Below are 14,295 nucleotides of genomic sequence, written 5' to 3'. Positions count from 1 at the left end.
TTCCAGAAGCACATTTGTGATGTCAGGCACTCATGTTGGATGAGAGGCCTGGCTCTCAGCCTCCGCGCTAATTCATCTAAGGCCGGATTCACACTTATGCGAATTGGATGAGTTTCCCCCCACATTCAATTCACATGACAGGAGATTGTGACTGGGTCTCAATGGAGCCGGTTCATACATCACCGGAGCGGCCACGGAGCACATTGCACAGAGCTCTTGTGCGTCTTTGGCTCAGTTTCAGGCTAAAATTCGGGCCTCAAATGGAAAACAGGTATGCACTGGATTCCTGCTGTGAGCCATATCAGTATTAGATGTGAACCCAGCCTTAAAGTTGTTCTATTGGGTTGAGGTCAGGATTCTGTCAGGGGTTCCTCTGAAGAAGCCACGTGAGCGGAAGTGGCGTAACGCGTAGGGCCGCTTGACCGGAAGGGACGTATAGACGCGGAAGTGAGGACCACGATCGTTCCTTTGTGTTATTGAAGGCGCAATTTCAAGCATTGTTTGTAAGTGCTTTTAATTTATTGAAATAAAGCCAGAAGTATATGGCAATATTGCACTTTTGTAGTCCTTTTGTTTGAGATCCGTGGGTTATCTGGAGAACAGGGGACCCTGATCGATAGAAGGCAGACTGAGCACCATCTCTGTTGAAAGTTAAGGAAGGAGAGGAGAGGAGTATTGAGTGTTTATCACAAGGCGCATGATCAATTATATTGAGGTGAGCGATTAGCACACCCTGAGGGGTAACGAGTGAGAAGAAGCATCCCATATTTCACACGGTGTCAGGTGGAGGGCATACACCTATTTGAAGGCTTCCATCACCTGGATACAGTTTAATATCTACATTTTTTCCAAAACAACATTTTTTTTGATAATTTTTGATACTTTTGGCGTCACCTAATAGCACTTTATTAAGGACTTTCTACTAATTTATTCACTTATTTGTTTAATGCACTGAGCACTTTATCTGTCACTATATTAATTATATGTATTTGCACAACTTTATTGGGCTAAGAGTGTGAGCAACTTCTCTATACAGTAATATTTATTACACTGATGCACTTTATACTTGATTGATCTATATGTAATGAACACCATTTATTGATTTTAGCTAATTTATAAGTGTATTTTAATATCTATAATCTTTATAGAGTTTCACCAATTTACACGTATTTTGTGTTTACTAATTAATTTAGAGAGAGTAGATAACCTATTTCCCAGAAGCGCGGTATCCCCCTCCCCTCTACATTCCCATAGACACACTCCTAACCCTTGGGGACAGCCTTCCAAGAAGAATTGAATCCGTTTTAGCTTCAAAGGGTGGGCCAACTCAATATTGAACCCTACTAAGACTGAGATGCTATTACAGCTCATGTCCATGTAAAGGCAGATGTCCCAGAACTTTTGCTAATATAGTGTATATCGCAGAGATCTTTTGACAGTTCATTCCCACCCATAGTTGATTGTTTGCTTCAGTTGCACTCAGGGACTGAAATGCTCCAGGAAAACAATTTTGCTCATGCAGAGCGAATCAACATTTTTACAGCTGATCATAGTTGAAAGTCAAATGGCTTTGTGTGCAATTGAGAACCTGATCAGCTATACCTGACTGAGTTTACAAGTCATTGTTAGGATGGGGTGAACCTTTTTCCAACTCGGTGATTCTGTTTTTTACTTTTTTTTTCCTGACATGTTGATGTTCTAGCTTTCACTTGGATGTTATAAGTTGCACTAAGTAAATACTGTTGGATAAAACAAAAACTGTCTATCTTAATTTCAGGCTGCAAGGCAACAAACTGATTATTTTAAAGGGGGGTGGGCGATTTTTTTTCTATACCCACTGCATACCAGTATAGCATCAAGAGGCTGGAACTGCAATTTGTTGGGAGCACAGAATTATTCCACCTGCTCCTGAAAATTAGTAAAAATCGACCACCTCCCTGCTCCTGGCGTTTTGCTGCGGAACTGATGGGACCCAAGGAACCTTTTTTTAAATTGCTGGTTACTACGGCCAGTGGGATTTCTGTGCATGCCTCCAAAGGTACTTTACTTCTAGCCCTTAGGAGGTACCAGTATACCTTAGAGTGGAAGTAGCTATGCCAGGAATATAGCTGCTCCTGGTATTTTTAGTGCTGGCAATGCCCTGTCCTGTAAGAGATCCAAGTGACTCTACAGCTCCCGCCGCCATTACCGGGCTCTCTCATTCCACCTGGGAGCCCGGAATGACTGCAAGTGGTCAGGTCAGCTAAACACAGAGGAGGAGGAACAACCATTCCTCCCCTCCTTTGTGAGCCTGGAAGCGGAAAGGATTTTGTCACTTAAAGCGGAGTTCCACCCTAAAATGCAAGTTCCGTCCATCTTCATGCCCGGGGTCACCTGAAAAACAAATGGATAATCGCTATTTTTTTTTTTTTTTTTACTTAGCTTGTTTAGAAGATAATATACTTACCTTACTTCCTCCCCTCGGCGGCCAAGGCGAGTCGTCACTTCCTGGCTTGCAATGATTCCTGGGAGCTGAACGTCATCGCTCCCAGGAATCAATGCGCCTGCACCGGCCCCGACGTCAGTTCCGGTGCAGGAGCGTCATACCTTGCTAAACAGCTTCTGGGCATTCCCAGAAGCTGTGCAGGGATGACGCTGCAGCCCCCGGAAGTGACGGCGGGCTGGTGCAGTGCATCATGGGACCGAAGAGGACGCAGAAGATGACGCGCTGGCTTCAAGCTGCCCACACCTGAGATGGCAGCGCTGGACAAGACATTTCAAGGTAAGTATTTCTTCTTGCAGGTAAGTGCAACCCGGGACAATTCAGAGGCTATCCATTGTAGAATGCACTAGCCCTGACTGTCCCGGGGGTATTTTTTTATTTATTTTTTTGGTTTTAGGTGGAACTCCGCTTTAAGGTTCTGTTTTGCGTTTACTAGCCATTACCAACTAGGCAAATTGATCAACTACTTTAGAGGACAGAGGAGATCATGGGGTTTAATACACTCAAGATTTCTTCATAAAGAGGACCTGTCACTGCCTGTGCTATCACAAGGGAGGTTGTTCTTCCCTTATGATAGCAATAAAGTCGAAGTAAAGTAAGTTCCACCCTGGGAATACTTTTTTTTAATAAAAATACCCCCGGCACAGTCAGCGCTAGTACATTCCACAATGGATAGCCTCTGATCTGTCCCGGGTTGCACTTACCTTTTAGGACAAATACTTACCTTGAAAAAGTATTGTCCAGAGCTGCCATCTCAGGTGTGGGCAGCTTGAAGCCAGCGCGATCCTCTTCTGCGTCCTCTTCGGTCCCACGATGCACTGCATCGGCCCCACCGTCACTTCCGGTGCGCGCACATCATCCCTCCACAGCTTCTGGGCATGCCCAGAAGCTGTTTAGAAGGGAATGACGCGCGCGCCCCGGAACTGACGTCGGGGCCGGTGCAGGCGCAATGATTCCTGGGAGCGATGACGTTCAGCTCCCAGGAATCAATGCAAAGCCAGGAAGTGACGACGGGCCGTGGCCGCCGAGGGGAGGAAGAAGGAAGTAAGGCAAGAATATTTTCTTCTCTATGAGTAAGAAAAAAAAAAAAATGCGATTATCCATTTGTTTTTCAGGTGACCCGGAGCGAGAAGATGGAGGCAAGTATCATTTTAGGGTGGAACTCCACTTTAAGGATATGCCTTCCTGCATTTTTGTTTATAGTCATCACCCCTATCATTCAGTTTTATTTGGTATCAGCTACTATGACTGAAGCCCTTGCTGAGCTTTTTTTTTTCTGTAATACCCGATCATCACTTAGTCCCTGTGCGGGCCAATTATGTGCCTGTTCTTGCTCTCACTGAACAATAATAAAAGTATTGAAACCGAAAAAAATAAATAAAAAAAAAAAAATGACATGCAAAAGCATGTCCTGCATGCATGTGTAAGCATCACACGTAAGGTATTGCCACAAATATCAAAGGGAGAGCAATAATTCCAGGGCCAGACCTTCTGTTTAACTCTAAAATGGTAGCATGTAAAGGCTTTTAAAGAATTGCCTATGGATAATTTAATGTACTGTAGTTTGTCGCCATTCAACGAGCATGTGCAATTTTAACCACTTCAGCTCCGGAAGGTTTTACCCCCTTAATGACCAGGCCATTGTTTTGCTATTCAGCACTGCGTTATTTTAACAATTGTGCGGTCTTGCAACACTGTACCTAAATACAATGGATTTCCTCCCCCCCACAAATAGAGCTTTCTTTTGGTGGTATTTGATCACCTCTGCAGTTTTTAGATTTTGTGCTTTAACCACTTTACCACCGGAGGATTTTGCTGTCTTCCGTCCAGGCCACTTTTTGCGATTCGGCGCTATGCGACTTCAACTGACAATTGCGCAGTCGTGCGACGCCGTACCCAAACGAAATTTACGTCCTTTTTTTCTCACAAACAGAGCTTTCTTTTGGTGGTATTTGATCACCTGTGCGATTTTTACTTTTTGCGCTATAAACAAAAAAAGAGCGTTTATTTTGAAAAAATAACAATATTTTTAACATTTTTTTATATGAAATTCCCCCCAAAAAAGATGTAAAAACTAATTTTTTAAAAAATTTTTGGCCAATTTGTTTTATGCTACATATGTTTGGTTAAAAAAAAAAAAAAAAAAAAAAAAAAAAAAAAAAAAAAAAAAAATCGCAATAAGCGTATTTTGATTGGTTTGCGCAAAAGTTATTGCGTTTACTAACAAAGGGAAAGATTTCTGTCATTTTTGGTGTTTTTTTTTTAACGCGTAATGGCGGCGATCTGCGATTTTTTTTGCGGGACTGCGACATTGCGGCGGACAGATCGGACCCTTGACTGACATTTTTGACACTTTTGGGGGTACCAGTGACATTACTGCAGTAATCAGTGCTATATATATATGCACTGTTACTGTAAAAATTACACTGGCAGGTAAGGGGTTAATTTTATTGGAGAGGGAGGGGTTAATGTATGCCTGGTGCTTACTGACGTGTAGGGGGGGAGGTGACTGAGTGAGTCATGGACAGATCGGATGTCCAGCTATGCTGAACAGTCCGATCTGTCACTCCCTGTCACTATGGAGATCCGCCCGCTGTGTTTACACACAGCGGGCGGATCTCCAGACTCGATCCCCGACGATCGGGAAAGAGCAGCGGCGATCGCCGCTGCTCCTCCCCTGGCCCGACTCCCGCTGTGAATGAAAACAGCGGGAGCGAGCCTCCGGCGGCGCGCAAGCGCCGCCCAGAAGGGGGGAGTGTCTGACGACGTAGTACTACGTCGTCAGACGATAACGAGCCACTCTGCCGCAGTAATATTACTGTGAGCAGACGTAAAGTGGTTAAACAAAAAAAAAAAAAAGCGACAATTTTGAAAAAAAAAAAAAAAAAAAAAACAATGTTTTACACTTCAAATCAAAATTTTTTATCAGTTTAGGCCAATTTGTATTCTGCTACATATTTTTGGTAGAAAAAAAATCCCAAAAAGCATATTTAATTTGGTTTGCGCAAAAGTTATAGTGTTTACAAACTATGGGATAGATTTTTGGACTTTTTATTATGCATTTTATTTATATTTTTTATTAGTAACGACGGCGATCAGCAATTTTTAGCGGGACAGCAACATTGCGGCAGACAGATCGGACCCCTAACTGACATCGACACTTTTTGGGGACCAGTGACACTAATACAGCAATCAGTGCTAAATAATATGCAGTTACTGTATAAATGACACTGGCAGGGAAAGGGTTAATACTGGGGGTGATCAAGGGGTTAAATGTAAGCCTAAATGTGCTTGCTAACTATGGGGGGGTCTCTGTGTCAGGCACACAGAGATCGATGTTTCAGCTTACACGATCTCAGTGTGCCTGTGTGACAGAAGAGCCGCCTGCTTTGTTTACATAGGCAGGTGGCTCTCCTGTCAGTTTCTCTGAAGATCGCAGGAGGCCGGCAGCGATGGAGCCCGCTCCTCCCACGGTCTGATGATGTATGATTATGCGCAGCCAAGCCACCCTGCCGCAGTAAGTCTGCGCAGGGAGGTTGGCAAGTGGTTAAAGGGCGAGATATTCTGCATCTATTTACTCTGCTTAACATCTTATTTTACAAAAAACGGGTATTATGCGTTTGTGAGCACCAAAATTCGTTAAAGTGTATTTTTTTCCTAAAAAAATTGCATTTGATGAACCGCTACGCAAATTACAACAACCATGTTAATATCCAGGGCCTTGGCATTCAGAAAATGTATAATGTTTTAGGGTTCGAAGTAATTTTTAAGTAAAAAAAAAAAAAAAAAAACGCAGATTTTTACTTAGATGTAAGATAGGTCATTATTGCTCCCCTGCTGAACTAGGAAGCAACTAGCATATTCAAAGACCTGTAGTGATTAAAGTATAACTAAAGGCAAAAAGATTTGGGCTTTGGATAGAGTGGAGAGGGATTTGAACCTTTGTCGGGTCTTCACTGATGTCTGTGCCCCCATTAGGGAGACTGACCCTCTCTATTTGTCTGTTTACCATTATTATCAAGTTAAAATAAATCCCAAACTTTGGGTTATCGCATAACAGGAATAGAGGGGAAAACGTCCTACACTAGTTCTTGTGATACCCTGGGATCTCCTCCCCCTTCTTGTTTGACTAAGGGACAGGAAGCGAAGAGAAACCTCCTCAATTGGTCACAGATGGCAAAAAAAAAAAAAGACCGGGGTTATAACCCTCCCTTACTCTATACTTCTTAACCATTGGGATATACTGCCCCCTACAGGAGGAGGACACTAGGCAGGAAAAAGCTGGACTATGCCTATGGGCTGTCCCAGGGGGTATACACCCACACTCAGATATAGGCATTCAGTTTTGTTACAAGCATTGACAGAAGAAAGCCAACTACACAGAGGGGTGGGTGCTGCGTCTGTCAATGAACATCAGAGAAATGGATTTTACGGTAACTCTAAAATCCCATTTTCTTTTTCGTTTATTGACGGACACAGCTCCTGATTCTTCTTAATCATTGGGACATCGCAAAGCAGTGTTACACATGAGGGGGTGAGAAAAAAAAAAGAAAAAAAGGCTAACCTTAGCAAACCAGGTAACATGGAGCTCAACCATGAACAGCTGGAGCTCATCAGTGGCTTCAGACATCCTCACAGCCCCCCCCCCCCCTCACGTAGTTTCCGACTAGTAGGTCGCAAAGCCGCAGCCTAAATTTTCGGCCAGATCCAGCCGCATGAGGCGCTGCGGATGCTAAGCTATCTGCCCCCCCAGCCCAACAACTGCCGCGGGGAGCCCAGAAGACATCCATGCCCTAGTCACCAACCCCCAGGGTGGCAGAGAACCCTGCTGAACCCCCCCTGTTACACACCAGGAAAACACGGTCAGCAGCAACTTCAACCTGCCCCCCCCCCCCTTAGGAGCATGTGGTACAGCCAGCTCATAACCTCACCTGGGGGGGAAAAGACCTACAGTGACCACCAAAATTTTAGAGGGGCTGGGGGGGGGGACCTGGGGGGATCCTCCCACATCCACCCCAAAACCCTCCATGAGTAAAGGGGGACAGCTACTTCCCATACCAGGAACAGGGTGGGCACCGCTCTGGACAGACCACAGCTCCATAGTAAGGGTGTCTACACAGACTTTTTAATAGTCAGTCCTTGTGGTGGAAGCTCAGTGCAGTCATATGATGTATTTATTAGTAAACGACCGATATCGGTATCGGCAACGAAAAAGCGATATTTTGGCAAATGCACATTGGTCTATATGGGCCAATATTTTTGTACATTTAAAAAAATATTTTTTTTTATTTATTTTTTTGACAGGTACTTTTGTGGAGACATCCCAAATTCCTCCTCTGCACTTAAAAGCATTCAAAACGCCAAGTTTGGCTGTTTTGAGTGCTGTCATTTTTTTTTTAAATCTGGCGCCAGACGGTTACCGGTAAGTGATGTCACTCATGACATCATTTCCAGGTTTTTGCATAGAGACCCAATCGGAGCCGAATGCAGCTTTGATCGGGTCTTCAGCGGCCATGCAGGCTGGTTGCCAGGGTCTCCCAGTGGTACGGGAGACCCTGCGAGCCTCCTTGTAATGACAGCCAAACAGCTTCTCAGCCGCGTCGGGTGTCATTAGAAGACAGCCGACCATCGGCTATGGAAGCCGGTACCGGGGTGATGCCTCTAGCTGCAGGCATCACTCCGGTACAGCACTTTCCCGAAATATCAGCAATATCGGTAACCTCCAGGGCCGATTCTGGTATATTGGGAACAGTGCAGATCAGCCCTCGATATATCAGCTTTGCCAATAATCTGTTGATCCCTAGCATGTATACTGCTCTATTCAGTGTCAGTTCATACTGCTTTTCTTTACATATATATCACTTCTAGACCGTCCTAAACCAGATTTACTGCTACAGGTCGGCCCTCCTATGCAGAATCATGCATATTCACGATTCTGCACTTCTACCTACAGGGAGTGTGCTTCGTCGGCAAGCTGTTTCTGTGAGCTGATCTACAGGTGCCGGGCATATCTGCTGGCACCTGTTGATTATCAGTAAAACACACAAACATCTGCCTATGTAAACAAGGCAGATCTCTGTTATGATGGGGGGGGGGATGGATCCTGTGTTCCTGCAAAGCCGAGAATAAACTCCATCTCTTCCTATAGGAAAACCAGCACACATAGTACCACAAACACTGGCTAGGCACACATTTAATCCTTTGATCGCCCTAGTGTTAGACCCCTTCCCAGCCAGTATCATTAGTATAGTGACAGTGCATAGGTTTAGCACTGATTACTGGCTTAGTCTCACTGGTTCCCGGAAAGTGTCAAAAGTGTCAGTGTCCAATTGACAGCTGCAATATAACAATCCCGCTAAAAGTCGCTGATTGCTGTCATTATAAGTATGAAAAAAAAAAAGTTTTTGGTTTTTCTTCTTTCAAAAATTGTCGGTCTTTCTTTGCTTATAGTGAAAAAATAAAACAGCAGTGATTAAATACCACCAAAAAAAACTCTATTTGTGGGGTGAAATGACCGAAATGAATATTGTTGTATAGTGTTACATGACCGCATCTCAAAAAATGCTGTGATCATCAGGGGGGGGGGAGGGGGTAACCATGATGATCAGGGTAAGGAAGGTCGGACTATCGGACATCTAGGACCAATTCTTCATGACCTGGAACGCCCCCATTATGTTGTGATCAGCAGAGAACCCATCCCAGCCAGTGTGCTCTGTGCCCTGATCCCTCCCTCCCTCCGGGTGTCATGGCCTCTCCTGACCTGTGCAGGCTGGACTGTCGGTGATCGCGGGGCCCCACCACCCTGAGGTCTGAAGAAATGACTGATGACGGGCTGGGACAGGCCTGGAGCCGGAGACCGTCCTGCTTTCTGCCGCCGCATCCTAAAAATCACTATTCCGTACGGCGCACGGCGCCATGCTGGAGAGCCCTAGACACGCCCTTCTCTTAGCGACCGCTATCTGGTTGGCTGGCATCCAGTCTCCGCCTAGAGGCTTTGACATGGGGGGCGTGACGAAGGATGGCGGGAGAAGTGAATGGTCTCCGGGACACGTGTTGTCGTAGTGTTGCTCCGCCCATTACAGGAAGCACAGTGTCTGTGTACATGCCGCACAAACCCCGCCTTCTCCGGTACGACACCTCCGCAGTACCTGGCATCAATCTCCACCCCTCCCCCGGTGTCCCGCCCCCTGTGATTGTCCTACGCCAAGGATCTGTGCTGAAGAGGGCAAATCGTGTGTGTGATCATAGAGAGGAATGACGAATCTACTGCTCAACTCTATCGTGGCGGTGTGTCCTCCGGGACTGGGCATCGGCATGAATGGGACCCTGCCATGGCCCCTGCTCAGGTATTGTGTGCATAGATCAGCGCCCCCTGCTGACCCGGGGGCGTGTTGTCATCATTGTTTATAGGCAACTTTTCAATATTCTGGAAGTGACCCCAATGTCCAGCAATATGCTTCCATCAGCGGACAGGAGCGCTGTGACTTCACTGGCTGCATGCTTGTTCAGGGGCTGAAGAAATCACAGGTAGAGGCTAGGGATGTAACGATATCTAAGATATCGCGATATCGTATCGTCGTGGTCGTCTCGATATCGTCGTGGTTGGGTTACAATATTAAAAGGACAGGTGTCCGTCAAAAAGCAAGAGGAATAAACACAGACCCGCCGAACAAATCATTGTTAACTACATAGACCAGAGTTTAAGGATTTTTTTTACTGTTTTTTTTTTTTCTTGCAATGTAGATATTTTGATCTTTCTGATGAAAAACGTGAACATAAGTTAAATGATAGGTCAGTGTTTTTTTTAAAGGCTTTTTGACTGACTATTTTATTTAAGTTTAAGTTATGTTCCTAAATACCAGTTTTAAAAGGCTGCCTTTATTTGCCTTGCACATTTAAACCTGACTTAACTTGATCTTTGTTTGCACTTAAAGGGAATTGCCTATTGTTTGTTTACAATTGTTCTAGCTGCTTCTTAACTTGAACATTGCACAGAAGAATCAGTTATGCAACCAAATATTACTATACAGAATATTGATGTTCCTGACTACAACTTGCACTTTAACCACTAAGCCCCGGTTCACACTACTGCGTGTGCGGGGTTCGCATGTCATGTCGGAGCGCACTGCTCCGCCATGACATGCGATCAGCTGTGCGGTGCGAGTTTAGCCATACAGTTTGTATGGCTAAATTCGCATCGCACCCGCAGCAAACACGCACAGGAGGCATTTTTGCTGCCGCATCAGGATCGGATCGCACAGCGGTTCACACTTGTGCGATCCGATCCTGTGCGAACTGCACGATCGCACTGCGATATGCGATCAAACTGGGGGTGTCGTTAAGATTACATTGACACCCCCAGCGGATCGCATATGGCAGTGTGAACTGCCGGGGGTGCGTGTGCGATGCGGGAACAGGCTGCGAATTCGCAGCCTTCCCGCATCGCATCAGTGTGAACCGGTGTTCCGTGAGAATTACCTACCCTGTGAGAATTACCTACCCCTCGTCACTTCCGGCCAGAAGCATCTGAGCAGCGCAGCAGTGCGCATGCTCAGAGCCCCGGATACCTAATGGCAGAACAGAGGAGCTTACTAGTGCGCATGCGCACTAGTATAAAACGATCACGGTGTACCGTGAAAAAAACCTACCGGCGCTTACCTAAAACAGCTGTGCTGACATACGAGTGATCTCCGCTCCTGTCCCGGTCACTTCCCTGCTCTCGGCAAGTAAATATAAAAGCGGCTGGCGGCTCAGTGATTTATGTTTTCATACAGCCGCCGCCGCTTTTATATTTACTATCCCAGAGCAGGGAAGTGACCGGGACAGGAGCGGAGATCACTCGTATTTCAGCACAGCTTTTTTAATGTACCCGCTGCATTACATACAGTGCGGAGTACCGGAAGTGACGAGGGGTAGGTTTTTCTCACGGGTAGGTAATTCTCACGGAACACCGGCACTTAAGGACCGAGCCTATTTTTGACACATTTTGTTCACAAGTTAAAATCAGTATTTTTTCCTAGAAAACAACTTAGAACCCCCAAACATTATATATATTATTTTAGCAAAGACTCTGGAGAATAAAATGTCGGTCATTGCAATAATTTTTGTCACGCGGTATTTGCGCAGCGGTCTATAAAGCGCCATTTTTTTGGAAAAATTTTGAAAAATCACATTTCACTGCATTTAAAAAATACTAAACAGTAAAGTTAGCCCATTTTTTTGTATATTGTGAAAGAACATGTCACGCCGAGTAAATAGATACCCAACATGTTACGGTTTAAAATTGCGCCCCCCCGTGGGATGTCGACAAACTACGGTCAATAGAGATCTCAATCTGCGACGCTTTAAATTTATTTAACGGTTACCAGTTTAGCTCTTTTTTTAAATTATTGCTCACACTCTGGCGATCGCGGCGATACCTCACATGTGTGGTTTGAACAGCGATTTCATTTGCGGCTTGACTTGCGTATACGTTTTTTTTGTGCGCGAGCTAACGGTGACGGGGGCGGCTAAATTTTTTTTTTTTTTTTCCCATTTATTTTATTTATTTTTTTAACTTTATTACAGTTTTAAAAAAAAAAAATCTGATCACTTTTATTGCTGTCACAAGCAATGTAAACATCCCTTGTGACAGCAATATGTCGTGACAGGTACACTTTATGGAGGGATCGAGGGTCTAAAAGACCCTAGACCCCTCCACTACACTTCCCTGTATGCAAAATGCCAAAAACGGCGTTTTTGCATACAGCCGATTTTCAAATTTGCCGCCTTTTGCGGCACAGTAACCCGGAAGTGACGTCATGGACGCCGCCTCCGGGTTACGTCAACGGAGCCCCGATCGATGCTGTTTCCGGCATTCATCGGGACTCCATCCAGCCGGCGGACGCGCCGGCTGGGTGCTCGGGGCTCCCGGTGGGACTGGAGCCCCGAGCAAAGCCACGGAAGGCGGCGGGAGGGGGGGACGTCCCCTCCCGCCCCCCCGGGTACCGATCGAGCGGCTCCCGAGCCGCATCGGTCGGTACCGACGGAAAGCCAACCGTCGGCTTCAAACCACGGTACCGGAATGATGCCTCTAGCTAGAGGCATCATCCCGGTACACTACCGCAAAGTTTACTGACGTAGACCTACGTTAGTATGCGGTAAGTGGTTAAAAGCACTATGTGATCAGTGTTTTATGTTGTCATGGATCCATAAATACAACAATAAATTGCCTGTTGACTGGCAAAAGCAGAATAAATGTCTGTATTTTTTCGCTATTATCATCACAAACACTATCATGAGCTATTTAACAATACCATGAGCTTTTCCACAATATCGCAATAAATATCGTACCGTGAGGTCAATATCCAAATTGTATCGTACCGTGAGATTTTGATATCGTTACATCCCTAGTAGAGGCCCCTCATTTCCTGGCCAGAGGACATCCAGCATCATCTAGCGCAGTGTTTCACAACCTGGTTCCAGTCACAGCGTCCTTGAAAAGTACCTTCAAAATCGGGGCCCGGGGTGGTTTAAGCCATAATGTTTATATTCACACATTATGGCGCACTGTCAGGGCTTTTGTTTTTACCAGGTTTTTCCTTGGTTTATTGGCTCCTGCCATTTGATTGGCCGGGCAATGATGACATCACAGCCCAGCACACTCCAGTATGCTGTCCATTGAGTTTGCAGTGCGCATCCGTCGGTGACGTCACTGGCTGCTACAAATGCCTTGGGGTGCCTTGTGGCTTCTTCAGGGGTGACTTGTGGCTTCTTCAGGGGTGCCTTGGCAAAATGCCTAAAAATGAATCAAAAATGACATACAAGCCAGCAGGTGGATAAAGCCTGTCTTATAGCCACACAAAACCACAAGTTTCCATTATGCACCATTACCACTTTCTAGACCAGGCATGTCCAACCTGCGTTCCGGAACCCCAGGCAATGCGGCCCACTGCCTCCTGACAATTTTTTTTTTTGCTGGGGAGGAAGGAAGTCAGGTCGGGGGCACAGCCACAGCGGCTTCCAACTAATGGTAGGCAGAAGCTGCCTCAGAGGGGGGGAGGGAGCATGTGCAGTATTTCTGACTCCTACCACCATGACCACTTCAAATCACTGAAGTGGTTAGAGTGTTCCTTTAATATTTCTCAGAAGAAGTAATCCTCTGTATACTGATTCCATTTCATTTGATCATCCCCTAGTTGTGTTAAACTAGTTCAGGGGGTGCGGCGGCATTTTATTACTTATATACCTTAACTATAGTATATATTTTATATGCGGCCCGAGAATTTCTCTACACTCAATGTGGCCCAGAGAAGCCAAAAGGTTGGACACCCATGATCTAGACACTGGCATCCGAACCACCAACATTGTCAACAATTGATAAGGAGGATGTCTGTTGCCTCCACAACATCCTTGTTTGACCCTTCTCTGCCTTTCTCCCTCTGCACTGGGGTCAAATTAGCTGACTGATGGAGAGAAATTTAGGGAGAAGAGAAACATAGGAATACTGGTCCGTACCAGTGTGCAATAGTGTATTTGCATTGGAAGCATAAATCACTTAACGTTGGGTGTCCTACATGTGCAGATGTTGCTGCATTATGTAAAACTATTAGAATTGTTTTTTACATTTTAGGATGGGGTGCCTCAAGACTCTCCATAATTTTAAAGGGTGCCTTGACTGAAAAAAAGGTTAAAGCGGAGTTCCGGCCACAAAAAAAAAAATTCAATAAAAATACCCCCGGGACAGTCAGGGCTAGTACATTCCACAATGGCTAGCCTCTGATCTGTCCCAGGTTCGCACTTACCTTTTAGAAGAAATACTTACTTATAACATT

At 45.4% G+C, this 14,295-nt stretch overlaps 2 protein-coding genes across 2 annotated transcripts in view; one reads left to right on the top strand and one right to left on the bottom strand.

The window, feature by feature from the left end:
• Window positions 1-9,608, bottom strand: part of MSH3 (mutS homolog 3) — a 429,495-nt gene extending 419,887 nt beyond the window's left edge. The window contains 1 exon segment of the mRNA XM_082257605.1: window positions 9,243-9,608. Within this exon segment, the coding sequence (XP_082113731.1) occupies window positions 9,243-9,362 (120 nt within the window). The 5' untranslated portion in view covers window positions 9,363-9,608.
• Window positions 9,609-9,636: 28 nt separating this feature from the next.
• The window catches only part of DHFR (dihydrofolate reductase), a 134,097-nt gene continuing 129,438 nt past the window's right edge, over window positions 9,637-14,295 (top strand). The window contains exon 1 of the mRNA XM_082257595.1: window positions 9,637-9,828. Within this exon, the coding sequence (XP_082113721.1) occupies window positions 9,737-9,828 (92 nt within the window). The 5' untranslated portion in view covers window positions 9,637-9,736. The remainder of the gene's footprint in view (window positions 9,829-14,295) is intronic.

The sequence above is a fragment of the Pelophylax lessonae genome, assembly GCF_965119305.1.
Source record: "Pelophylax lessonae genome assembly, chromosome: 1".
Classification (NCBI taxonomy): Eukaryota; Metazoa; Chordata; class Amphibia; order Anura; family Ranidae; genus Pelophylax; species Pelophylax lessonae.
This window is presented reverse-complemented; position numbering and strand designations above follow the sequence as displayed.